Source organism: Aquarana catesbeiana, linkage group LG11 (genome assembly GCF_042186555.1).
Source record: "Aquarana catesbeiana isolate 2022-GZ linkage group LG11, ASM4218655v1, whole genome shotgun sequence".
Taxonomy (NCBI): Eukaryota; Metazoa; Chordata; class Amphibia; order Anura; family Ranidae; genus Aquarana; species Aquarana catesbeiana.
The window spans coordinates 228,161,370-228,175,419 of NC_133334.1; the positions used below are offsets into that span (position 1 = coordinate 228,161,370).

The window sequence follows — 14,050 nt, forward strand, 5'->3', positions numbered from 1 at the left end:
AGTAAATATTTACCCAAAACCCAGCGGGCTTGTGTGATACTTTTAAAATTATAAATATAAAGAGTGAGATAGGCATGGTAAAACTCTGTATGCATTATAGTTAATATTCATCCTCTCCAGCATGAGATAATGCAAGTATAGCACTATCATTGTCGGAGCCGCTGTGATATTTTTTTTATACAGTGCCTTGAAAAAGTATTCATATTTCCACATTTTGTCATGTTACAACCAAAAACCTAAATGTATTTTATTGGGATTTGATGCGATAGACCAACACAAAGTGACACATAATTGTGAAGTGGAAGGAAAATGATAAATGTTTTTCAACATTTTTTACAAATAAATATTTCAAAAAATTGTGGCGTGCATTTGTGTTCAGCCTCCCTGTGTCAATACTTTGTAGAACCACCTTTTGCTGCAATTACAGCTGTGAGTCTTTTGAGAAAGTCTCTACCAGTTTTGCACATCTAGAGAGTGACATTTTTGCCCATTCTTCTTTGCAAAATAGCTCAAGTTCTGTCAGATTGAATGGAGAGCATCTGTGAACAGCAATTTTCAAGTCTTGCCACAGATTCTCAATTGGATTTAGGTCTGGACCTTGACTGGGCCATTCTAACACATGAATATGCTTTGATCTAAACCATTCCATTGTAGCTCTGGCTGTATGTTTAGGATCATTGCCCTGCTGGAAGGTGAACCTCTGCACCAGTCTCAAGTTTTTTGCAGACTCTACCAGGTTTTCTTCTAAGATTGCCTTGTATTTGGCTCCATCCATCTCCCCATCAACTCTGAGCAGCAAATGCATCCCCACAACATGATGCCACCACCATGTTTCACAGTGGGGATGGTGTGTTCAGGGTGATGTGCAGTGTTAGTTTTCTGTCACACATAGTGTTTTGTGGAGTGCACAACTAATAATTGTCCTGTGGACAGATTCTCCCACCCGAGTTGTGACTCTCTGCAGCTCCTCCAGAGTTACTATGGGCCTCTTGGCTGCTTCTCTGATTAATGCTCTCCTTGTTCGGCCTGTCAGTTTAGGTGCCATGTCTTGGGAGGTTTGCAGTTGTGCCACACTCTTTCCATTTTCGGATGATGGATTGAACAGTGCTCCTTGAGATGGTCAAAGCTTAGAATATTTTTTTATAACCTAACCCTGCTTTAAACTTTTCCACAACTTTATCCCTGACCTGTCTGGTCTGTTCCTTAGCCTTCATGATGCTGTGTGTTCACTAAGGTTCTCTAACAAACCTCTGAGGGCTTCACAGAACAGCTGTATTTATACTGAGATTAAATTACACACAGGTGGACTCTATTTACTAATGAGGTGACTTCTGAAGGCAATTGGTTACACTAGATTTTAGTTAGGGGTATCAGAGTAAAGGGGGATGAATACAAATGCACACCACACTTTTCACATATTTATTTGTAAAAAAATTTGAAAACCATTTATTATTATTTTTTTCCACTTCACAATTATGTGCCACTTTGTGTTGGTCTATCACATAAAATCCCAATAAAATACATTTACGTTTTTGGTTGTTCAAGGGGTACGAATACTTTTTCAAGGCATTGTATATAATCTTTATTTGTGTATAATAATCATGTAGAAGAACAAGGTGATCAAACAGCAGTATATCATGCGTCAATGGGAATCATAGGAATCATAGGAACACTTATGGTATTTCCCTTATGTCGCCTCAAAAATTGACTTTGATCAGAACAATAATAGAACAATAATAATAATACATGTAAAGATAACAGTGTTAAAGATAACACTGATATCGTTATTCCGGTCATTATTAGTTTCCGACTTGGACAGGAGGACCAAGTGTATATATGAAGTGGTGTGAATGTGGGTGAGACATCTAGGCTCGATGGGACATTAGTAGTTCCAGAGGTATATTCCCACCAGGTGGGCCAAATTTTATTCAAACAGTCACATGTGCCTCTGCAAGTTGCTATCTATTCCTCAGCCTCCATCATCACTGTTACTTTCCATTGCTCCCGGCCAGAGACTCATGTCCTCTTCCAACAGACCAATATTAGGTGTTTAGCAGCATTAAAGTGGTTGTAAATCCAAGATAATAAAAAACCTACAAGACAAAGGCATAATGAGCTAGTATGCTATGCATACTAGCTCTTTATGTATTACTTACCTTGGATCGAAGCCCCCGCAGCGGACCTCGTTCACCACTCCGGCCGGCGGCATCGCTCCTGGAGTTACTACCGGGTATCGCGGGCTCCAGCACTGTGATTGGTACGTGCCGTTGCTTCAGTTTGCTTCAGTGCGCATGTGCCGATGACTTCGGATATCTTCTAAACCGTTCAGGTTTAGGAGATATCCAGGGTAGCTACAGGTAAGCCTTATTATAGGCTTACCTGTAGCAAAAAATGTGTTGTAAGGGTTTATAACCACTTTAAGTAGGTTTGGGAGAGCACAAATCTTATACTGGCCAAGAAGAAGTGTAGGGGCATGGAGTAGGACATACGCCGAACAAAAGGGATGGTCTGTTCCTAGAATCTTTGCTATCTTGGTTTTAATATCCGCCCAATCGGTGTTAATTGTGGGTCACTCCCACCACACATGGAGGAACATGCCTCATTGACTGCAGCCTCTTCATCAACAGTCCAAAATCGAAGGATAAATTTGTGCCAGAGCAGTAAGCACACTGTACCATCGTGTCGGTAGTAATTATTCTCTTGTGTTTTAGAGTCAATAGAGCTAGAGTGGGTCAACTGGTATAAGTGCAGCAACTGCTCCTCATGAAAATCTTATTAGAGGTCAAGTTCCCATTCCCAAATGTGTGCTGGTTTCACATTGGGGGTAATTGAATAAGCATTTCATATAGTTCAGAGATCATGTGTGCAAAAGGGTCCTTAGCCTTACAGAGACGCTCAAACTGTGTGAGATAAGACATAGCTCATATAGAATGACCGTGGATGGAGAAGAAATGGTGGAGTTGATGATAGGGCCAGAAGTCCACAGGGAAGCTCCCATACTGCTCCCTAAGGGTCTCAATTGGGACCAGTCCCCCATTCTCCATAAATTTACTGCAACTAATGTTCACAATCTAGGTTCATGGACCAAAGAAGGCTAAACGTTCTCAAGGGGGAAACCACAAGAAGCCCCCTATTGGCACCTATGAAGATACAGGGGGTGCTAGGGAGAATAAATGGTTAAGTCTATCCCAGACCTTAAGGGTATGAGCCATCAATGGGGATGTATTCTCAGACTCTGGGGCAGCCAAGGGGCGTGAGATTGATTGCGCCCAGCCATAAATTTTTTTCAGCGAGACCCAACGTTTAGTCAGAGCGTGAAACTGCCAGTTCAGAATCCCCTGAAGGGCAAAACCTTGTAATACTGCTGTATGTCAGGTATACTGAGTGCCCTTGATTGCTTGGATCATTTTAGAATTTTCATAGCTATTTGCGGTTTCTGCTTCTTCCATACAAACTTTATGAACAGGTTTCTAAGCTGTAAAAAAATGGGTTTGGGTAGGGGCACAAATACCATCTGTAGGAAAAATAGTATACTAGTATACTAGGTAATACGGTCATCTTAATTATACTAGTATGCCCTAACCAAGTCACTAGGTATTTTAAGGAAGAGGATGCCCTGGAAAAGGAGAAAGCTCTTTTTAAACTGGAGGCAAAGTTGGAAATGCAGGGTAATCAGTAAAACTTCTGATTTAGAATAATTAAGTTTAAAGTTAGAAACCGAGCCAAATTCCTGTAGTTCCCCCAGGGGGTAAGGCAAAGAGGAGGCTTACCGGAGTGAGAGGACTCACTGAGCATATGCCCATTTGAGTCCTCTCACTCCGGTAAGCCTCCTCACTAACCGGTGGTAGTTCTATTGTCTGTGTCCTCACCTCAACATTGATGTCATGTGGAATCCCACTTTTAGTTACACAATTTGTTTTCATCGTTTATTTAAAGACTGCTATGTTTATGTTTTAAAACAACTTTTGTATGATGGCACATGGACTTTAGTTTGGGTGTGAATTTCACATCTCATTTTCATTATTATTAGTTTTTGTGGTCATTGCACAGTGTACATTAGTTTGTATACAAATGTATTTCAATGTTTTGAGCGCTGCACATAATTTCACTTTTTAATTAGTCAATGGTAACACCATCCTTCTGGAAATGGGTCCAGTTTTGGCTACATTTTAGTTTGTTCCTGGTTGATAAACCAGACACCTTTATTATAATTAGGTATGCAATAATGACTGGATTTCAGAAATATGTTTCCATCTGCTTACTGATCATATTTGGTATTTTTCAGATACTCTGTATGACCCGCACTTTGTCCTTGACAATGCCGTATCCAACATAATTTGTGCCATAGTATTTGGGAGGCGCTATGACTATGATGATTCAACACTCAGAGACATTCTTAACCTTGTTCATGAACATATGAAGATGGCAACTGGGTTTTGGGCTCAGGTAAATTATTAAATCATTCCTTGGACAATATTTAATATCCTTGGAATCATTTTTAAAGTTACTGTGATGTAGTAAAATTCTTTGCCCTGCCGTTTGTCTTTGAAATATTAAACCACTTCCATACCGCCGGCTGTCATATGACGTCCTTAGGTTTGAGTGGAGATATCTGAATGATGTAGAGACGATGTGGAGATATCCGAAATTTTCTGCCGGCGATTCCCTACACACTAGAAACAATCATAGCAGCTCAGCCGCTTGATTGTGTTTACAGGCGGTGGGAGGGGACTCCCCTCCTCGCCGCCCTCTGGTGCCTCTACCGAATACCAGCGGTGGAAGTTTACAATTTTTTTCACGTTTAAAAAAAAAGAATTGGCGGGGGGGTCCCCTTCCAATCCATACTAGACCCCAAAGGGCCTGGTATGGGGGGGAGGGGAGAGTGGGTGCCTGCTTTTGACAGGTACCTGCTCCCACTTCCTGGTAAGATCGCTGCGCAGTGATCTCCATCATTTCCGGCCCCTCCGCTGCCTTCTGGGACCTGTGCGTGTCCCAGAAGACGGCAGGACCATTCAGAAAGTGCAGCAAACCTTCAGGCTTCAGGTTTGCCTAACTTGCAATGCCAGCACCTGCACCTGAAGCCTATGGACAAATTGGCTTGGGGTGCCGACATTGTGGGATTCCTGGACAGGTAAGTGTCCTTATATTAAAAGTTAGCAGCTACAGTATTTGTAGCTGCTGACTTAAATTTTTTTTCCCACACTGGAACTCTGCTTTAAGTAACGACAGTCATGTTAAATGTTACAGTACAAAAATTACAAACAAAATCCAAATAGGCAACCACCTCTAGGCTCCTACCCAGATGAACTGGTGGCTGATAAATCCACCCACTATCCTTATTTCTTGTTCCTCAGAACTTCATGGGGGGTACAAAGTCCTATCAAGTGCAATATATATATATCCCACTCTTTACAAGAAGGGGGCACTGTTTGTGGATGTTCCATACAATCTGAATATTTTTTCAAATACACGTTGAGGTCTTACGCTATAATTAAGATCAAAAACCATCCTGGAGCAGAGCTTAAGAATAAAATTAAAAAATTCACCTCCAGGAGTGCTCGTCACTTTTAAAGAATTGTTTCTACCCCCGAAAAAGGAGAATGAAGACATATCTCTGATATGTTCCTGCATAAAATGTTAAGAAGCATGGAATGATTAGATTTTTTAGGGTTAAGTGCCCTAGGATGTTTTAGGGTTAGTGTTCACCTATCCCTTTGTATAGTGGTCTCATCAAATGTAACCATAGGAGCAATCAAACTAAAAAAAATAAGTATGGACCCAAATGTAGGGGCTTTCTTACTTGAGAACTAACACCTCTTTTCTAGCATCATATGAATATCCTTGTCTGCATATAAAATAGGTAAATTCCTCTTAATGATACTAACCACCTCAGAAAACTCTTTAGAGAAGTTGGTAAAAAATTCAATATGCTTTCCCTTTCCGTGTTTTATTAAAGTAAAACTAAAGGCAAAAGTTTTTTTCCATATTAGTCAGAGTAAGAAAGGGTTATAACCTCTGTGTCCCATTAGGGAGATTTCCCTTCACTTCCTCTCCCAAATCCAGAACAGGAAGTAAGAGGAAATCACACCAAAGTGAAGGATTCTCTGGTTGTCACCAGAACTAGTGACCCCATTGAATGGTTTCTCATCTCTGGACTGGACGACTTAAGTAGGCAGGACTGACGAGCAGGATATCATCAACAGGTGAGTCACTGTGGAGAGATAGGAGCTGGCAATTAGCTGACAGCTGAGCGGCCAGCTTTGAGAAGGAAGGGCTGACCCCAGCCCAGACACACCTCCACTCCATCCAAAACTAAAAAAACATTTTACCTTTAATTATACTTTAATAAGGAGTGGTTCTCACCTCTCTAGTGCCCTCCGTCTTCCTCTCTTAACCACTTAAGGACCAGCCTCGTTTTGGAATTTAGGTGTTTACATGTTTAAAACAGTTTTTTTTGCTAGAAAATTACTTAGAACCCCCAAACATTATATGTTGTTTTTTCTCCTAACACCCTAGAGAATAAAATGGTGGTCATTGCAATACTTTTTTTCACACCGTATTTGCGCAGCGTCTAACAGACCCCCGATCCCTCCTTTGCACTTCAAAGTATTCAGATCGCCAAAAAAAGCGATTCTGAATACTGTATATTTTTTAAAAACCGGCGCCATTGGCAGCCGAGTAAACGGGAAGTGATGTCATGACGTCGCTTCCGTGTTTACTATTAGGAGGCTGGAACTAAGCCATTCATGGCTTCATTCCAGATTGGTTATCCTGATGGAATGGATGGCCCGGTAAGCGTGGCGGAAGGCGGCGGGAGGGGGGGACGTCCCCTCCTGCTCCTCCAGTATAACAGCCGAGCGGCTTTTAGTTGTTATATCTGGATAGCCGATTGTCGGCTCTAAAAGACAGTACCGGGATAATGCCTGCAGCTGCGGGCATTATCCCGGGATAACCCCGGAAAGCCAAGTGCGCACATCTGCGTACGCTCGGTGGGAAGGGGATAATATAGTACCTTTTTGTGAAACCAATATATGAATACATACATATAGGATTGTATAGATAAAAACTATATTATTGCAAGTTCATTTTCCCAAAGTCATAAATGTTGTCCTTGAGTTGGTGAAGTATTATCAGGACAAGGAGGGTTTGATTTAACATGACTGGGTGCCATATTGTCTCTATACAAGTATTTTAACGGGTAAAATCATAGACAAAAAAGTTATAAATCATTTTAATAAACAAATAGAAATTCTGGGAATGAATAAGGTTGTCTGGTTGTATGACAAAGTGTTAGATTATTGGTTAGTTTCAATGACGTAGATCTTGGCAGCCAATCATATTGTACCACATGTAATTCTATGGTCAAGAAATTGTATGTACTATTGTAGTATACTGGGGGGGGGGGGCAAGAGGGGAGTAGAGACAGAATAAAGAGGAAGAAAGAGAGAGTAAAGCCCCATACACACTATCAGATTTTCTGCTGATTTTTTCCTTCAGATTTACCAAAACCATATAATGTGAGGTCAAACCTTAGGAGTTTCAATTTGTATGCAGTCAGGCAGGCCCTTGCACTACATGGTTTTGGTAAATCTGAAGACAAAAATCAGCAGAAAATCTGATAGTGTGTATGGGGCTTAAGAGTCATATAGTCAAATAATAGTAAGTAAATTGTGCGAATAAGAAAAGTAAAAAGGCAGCGTACTGAGTGCGTAAAAAAAATACTAACTCAGAGGCCTAGTATCTATCAGAGGAGGTACCCCAATAATAGGTCAGATTGGAGGTTTATCCTAGGACAGAAAGATAGGGGGAGCAGTGACAATCTCTCGGAGACCCTAACAGCCTAGATCTATATACAGAAAAAGAGAAATACTTAGACACCCAAGTTCGACTGTTGAGAAAAAAAAAAAATGAGCAAGGGTAAAAAAAAATAAAAGGTTAATTAGCTATTATTTATTGAATATTTTCTAGTAGAGTCCAATATGGAAATAATTTAAATACTCTCCTGAAATATTTTAATTGATTAGCTTGACATTTTTTAATATTTGCGCGAAATCACCTTATTATTATCTAATTAGCTATTAACGGCTATACTGTAAAGGTGAGTATATATACCTACAGGTAACCCTAGGGAAAAAATACATTAAAATAAGAAACTGTAAAGTTTGCATAGCAATATTACTTATCATAGGATTGCCAATATTGAAGAAGGAAACTAGTGATATTGATAAACAGGATCATTAAATATAAAACAATAGAAGTACTTCAATTTAAAAAATAACTAGATTTTACTCGAAGATAAATATAAGTAAATAAGGTTATTATCGAGACAATGAGACAATGGGTATCTCATTGATTTAATCGGGAGGGGAGGGAAGGAGGAGGGAGAAAGGGGATAAGTAGATAAAACATAAAATATGTTTATCTGACGTTGTGGGGGTTAAAAGGGGAAGTTCAAAACTTAATAGAACAGTATTATTTTAAAAAGTTTAGTCAGATTATACTGAAGGTGGTAAATTACTTAGTGACCAAAGAAAGGCAAAGCCTTAAGATTGAATACACTTCAAGATGAGGAGTGAAAGTCATTCAGTCCATTGTGTCTACAGGATCTATATCAGGAGAATTGAATCGACTTGTCTTAGAGGAATTTTGTCGGCCTCTATCTTTTTCAGATTTGTAGGATTCTTGAGGGGAGCTGAATGTTGTGCTTCGACGAGGGCTAGTTTAAGATCTTTCGATAAGATGTAGTTCTTGTAGAGTGTTTTGTAGTTCATCTGAAGATCTACAGAAATGTTTGACACCTTGATAGGTAAAGCGGATAGAAAATGGGAATCCCCATTGATAAGGGATTGCTGTAGATTATGAAGTGAGGGTTTCAGTGCATGTCGTTTAGCCACAGTAATTGGGGAAAGGTCAGCAAAAAGCTGATAAGGATGATCTTGAAAGATGAGGGAATCTTTTCCTTTAGCTGCAGCCATGAGTTGTTCTTTGGTGCAATAGAAGTGGAATTTTGCAATAATATCACGAGGGGGACCTTCTGGTTTGCATGGTGTTAAAGCTCTGTGAATCCTATCCCTCTCCAAACGATCGACCAGGATTGACAGTAGTAGTTCTTGCAAAAGTGCGGTCATAGTAGAATGAAGGTCAACAATAGTCTCAGGTATTCCTCGTATATGAAGATTTGATCGACATGCTCTATTTTCAAAGTCCTCTAAGCGTGTTTGCAGAATAAGGTTTTCTTTCTTAAGAGTCTCTAATTCATTATCATGGCACTGGCTTAACTCATGGATTTCTTTTGTGAGACTTTCAGTTATATAGTCTGAGGTCTGCTTTAAGGTTTTCTGTAACATTTTTTCTGTTTGTCTCAAAATATTTGGATGTAGGGAATCTGTTTGTTTTTCTTGTGAGGCGGTGCTGTATTCACAGTCAGAGTCATTATAGGCATCCTGAAGTAACTGCAGTTGCTTAGCAGCACAAGATGTGCCTGTGTGTGAGAAAGGAGGCTGTGCCATTTTACAGGGGCCTCTTGACTGTGTATCCTTGGCACTCTTTAGTTTATTTTTACCTCGGGAGGCACCAAAGACCATTTTATTTATCCCAGGGTCACTGAGGAGGCTTATGGTAAGATTATTTTCAGTTTACCATGCCTTACGGGTGTCTTTATCAGCCAAGGAGTCTGAGAGATGTGGAGCTTCAGTAAGACATGTCTGTCGCCAGCGACTCCACCTCCTCCCCTAGGAGTCAATTTTCTGACCAAAGTTCCACTTTAAGGTGTTCATAATAATAATACTTATGACATATATAACAATCAAAACAAAGGTAATTCTCTACATACAGAGTATCACATACAATTATTTAGAATTGTCCAATACTGAAATAGTTCTAAAGTCTTTTTCGGCAACAGTCTTTTGTATGCAATCCACTTGCACTTATGTGAATAACACTCCTGCTAATTTCACTCAGATTGTGACTACTATAGAAACTGAAAATGTGAGTGTCACAAATGTGGAATCAAATGGACACTTGAATTGTGAATTCTTCCACTTCCTTTTATGATCTTTAATGTACTTGCAGTCTTCAAGAGTTACTGACATACATTCCTTTAGTGGCTTTGATTGAAACAAGAGATCACATCTAGAACAAGGATCTGTTTAGAAACAAAACTACACCAATTTAGTTAACATTTTGTCTCCCACTGTACAGCATTAAGTCTAAGCAACTATCATTTGCCTCTAGAACTCCTAAAATTAGTGACAAAATCTATCCAAAGTTTCATATGGCCCAGTAAATTGTGTTTAATTTGGTCTACAACAGCCCATACATCCTGTCCACCAATGAATATGAGTGTACATGGTTCTTGTGGACACAAGATTCTATTGTCTGTGCCAAACATAGAACAGAATGGAACTACTTTTTCATAAAAATGGGTCCCATTATCTGATATCAGTGCTGTGTACACCCCAATCCTGGGAATCCAATCCTGGGAAACACTTCCTACATAAGACATGTTATCTCGTACATTTGCATCACCATATGAAAATCGTATATTTACTTTAAAAAGGAGCAGACATTTAATAAAGTATATCTATAGCTACAGCTTTGTTCTTTCATTTCTGTTTCAATGTATTTATTGGTTTTAAACCACAGTGTAATGCCGCGTACACACGGTCGGACTTTTCGTCTACAAAAGTCCAACGGACGCTGACGGACTAAAGGTGGCTGGTAATCCGATCGTGTGTGGGCTTCTCCGGACTTTCAACGGACTTTTTTAGCCTCAAATCCGACGGACTTTAGATTTGAAGCATGCTTCAAATCTTTACGTCGTAAGTACGACGGACCCCGAAGTCCGCTCGTCTGTATGCTAGTCCGACGGACAAAAAAACGACGCATGCTCATAAGCAAAAACTAAACGGAAGCACTCGGTCTAGTAAAACTAGTGTTCGTATTGTAGGTAGCACATTCATCACGCTGCAAAATCTGTGATCGTTCAATGCAGCGCATTTTATTTCTTCTTTACGAAGGCTCTAAAGAACGAAGGTGTTTTGCTGTTCATAATCAGAGTTCTCCCAAACTGATTTCTGGATTCTTTTTCTCTTTGATCTCATGAATGATATAGTATGCCTTTTTAAAACAATGTTTCCATACTAATAATACTTTTTCCCCTTTTTATTTTTTTTTTTTTTTTTTTTTTATTTTTTTTAGGTTTGTAAAGTTAACACAAAGAACCCATTATTTTTTTTTTTTTTTTTATAGTGTTTATTTTTTAGTTTTTAGATAAAGTTAACCCAAAGCACCGTTTTTGGTTACGTAATTTTTTGGATTTTCAAGACTTACCACTTGAACATTATTAACATTAGTAATGTATTTTTGGTGTGTTTTTTTTCAAACTCAATGAGATTGTTGTCCCTTGTTAATTTAACATTGTGTGTAAAATCAATGATTTCAAAGAAAACACATAAAGTCTTTTGCTAAACTCAAAAAATATCCATTTATTCATGGTCAAAATAAAATAAAGAGGAAGTCAACGCTGGAAAAAGTCGGTGTACCAGAAAATTGGGATCTTGAGGAGTCCATATAAGAGGGAGCACAATCTGGTCCAAGAATCCCAGAGATCAACAGCACCAGCAGATGATCTAGATGTCCCCAGACTGTGGTCCTACAACAGCCTGCGTCTTCTGTCAGACCAGACTGAACCCAGGTCATCATTTTCTTCTCTTCCCTGCAGCCTTTCCTCCACGCTGCCCTGCAGCCTTCCCTGTAGCCTTCTTTTGAGGCTGTGGCTCTGGTGTTTCAGTTGTGGCAGGAGGAGGAGGAGGAGGAGGAGGAGGAGGAGGGGGGGCTGCCTCATGTAGTTGGGTGTTTTGTGTTAGCGTGCCCTGCAGCCCCTTATGGATTGTTTCCCCAAATAGGCGCTCACAAATGAGGCGCTGCTCCCTATTCATCTGAAGAAGCCTGCTGGCTAAGTAGCAGCCATAGGATTCTTCCGCTTCAGGGGGGCTCCTTAAAAAACGGGTGGCCTCTTGCATGAGGCGCAGGGATGCGTCCTGTGTGACCATCCCCTTCCTGGCCCTTTTTTTGGGAAGGTGGAGGGGAGGCACTTGGGATTCGGTCAGGCTCCTACTGGGCCCAGCCACCTCACTTGGCCCAGCCACCTCACTTGGCCCAGCCACCTCACTGGGAGCAGCCACCTCACTGGGAGCAGCCACCTCCTGCCTGACACTGGGCCCAGCCTCCTCCAGGATGATGGTGAATCCGGCCTCCTCCAGGCTGTCCATGGGCCTGGTCTCCTCCTGCCTGCCACTTTCCCCCCATTCCTCCTGGATGGACTCATCCTGTGTATAAAAAAAGGACAATAGTTTGAGTATATTTTTTTGGGTTCATCAATGACACACAGTTTGCTTCTCATGAATAGCAAATTCAATGTGAATACTTCTCTTTAATAAAAGAGTCTAATCAGACACCATAATTATTTCAAGCAGGTGCCAAACATATTTAGCCACTACTGTCAATTGATATGTATACCCAATTTTGAGTGCCAAATTATTTTAGACAATTATAACATCCAGTTAACATCATTAATATTAGTACAGTAAATATTTGTTAAAATAATTTACCTGACTCCAGATGGTCATATCTGGTTCATCCAGGATGGAAGACCCAGCTTGCTCCTCATCAGCCTCTGCTGGGGTGGAGGGAAGGGTGGAGGGAAGGGTGGAGGGAAGGGTTGAAAGTGATGGCCTGGCTTCATTCTGGTCATCCAGAAAACGGAGTTGATTGTAGTACCACAGCCTGGGTACATAAACATCATCTGCTGATGCTCCTGATCTCCTTGATTCCTGGATCTTCTTATGCTCCCTCTTATACATGTTCCTCAAGCCCCCAATTTTCTTGAGCAATGTCTCCATTGTTGCTTCCGGGATGGTCGCCTGGACAAAGGCCAGAAGTCTCTCCAGCGTTGACTTCCTCACATGCTTAGCATAATACTGAGGGTGTTTCACCTCCCACAAATTCCTCATCTCTCGATATTTGGAAATAAAAGATGTAAGGAACTCTGGATCCTTAAATAGGGGATTCATTATATCTGGAAAAGATGAAGTCACAAGACAAAAAACACTTTTATTATAGGTTTCGGCTAACCCCTCATCATCTTCTCCCTATGTAGGCCTCATCAATCTATCAAGCCATATAGGCCGCTTGCTACAAAGTCATGACCATAAAAACCAAAAAAAAAAAAAAAAAAAAGAATATATCTAAAATTACCTTCGTTTTGTAACGTCCAGGTCCACTATCACCTACCACAGAACGTACGTACGACACGTGCGCAAGGCCCCTCTTTATACACTACGCATGTGTGAAACTCCGCCTGCGTCGCCCGCCCCTGACGTTCGAAATTAACTCATGTTCTCCGCCCCCTAATTCGACGCACAGAACGTACGTACGACACGTGCGCAAGGCCCCTCTTTATACACTACGCATGTGTGAAACTCCGCCTGCGTCGCCCGCCCCTGACGTTCGATTTTAACTCATGTTCTCCGCCCATTTTTTGTTACGGCGCGTAGTGGAGTTAAAGAATGGCGGAGACACCTGAAATGTTGACGACCTCAGGTAGTGGAGACAGCCCGGAGGCTGGAACGTCAACAAAATCTGTGAGGCCTAGATTTAAGGCCTCTAATATGAGTTTTAAAGAGATGGTGGAGATGGTGGCCATTCTTCACAAAGACGACTATGATGGGAAGTATGGGCCGTACGCACGGCCAAATTTGCGCAAGGCCAAAATAATGGCGAAGGTGGTGGAAACTTTGCAGGCATCTTTTGGGGTCCAGCGCTCCAAAGACCAACTGCGAAAAAGATGGTCTGACCTGAAACTCAGGGAGCCGGATCAATACCGACGTATCCGGAAAGTTCTTAAAAAAAGTAAGTACTTGTCGTGTTTTTATCTTGTGTTTATTACCTTGTATATTGCTCCATGTGCTTTTCCTTCCTATCCGATTTTTGTTTTCATCGTTTTAAACGATCTTTTAAGAAACCTCGTTAGTTACATATCTATAGATAT

General features: G+C 40.8%; 1 protein-coding gene across 1 annotated transcript in view; it reads left to right on the forward strand.

The window, feature by feature from the left end:
- LOC141112540 (cytochrome P450 2J6-like) overlaps positions 1-14,050 on the forward strand; it is a 62,050-nt gene that overhangs the window by 12,627 nt on the left and 35,373 nt on the right. The window contains exon 4 of the mRNA XM_073605457.1: positions 4,286-4,446. Coding sequence (XP_073461558.1) covers positions 4,286-4,446 — 161 coding nt within the window. The remainder of the gene's footprint in view (positions 1-4,285; positions 4,447-14,050) is intronic.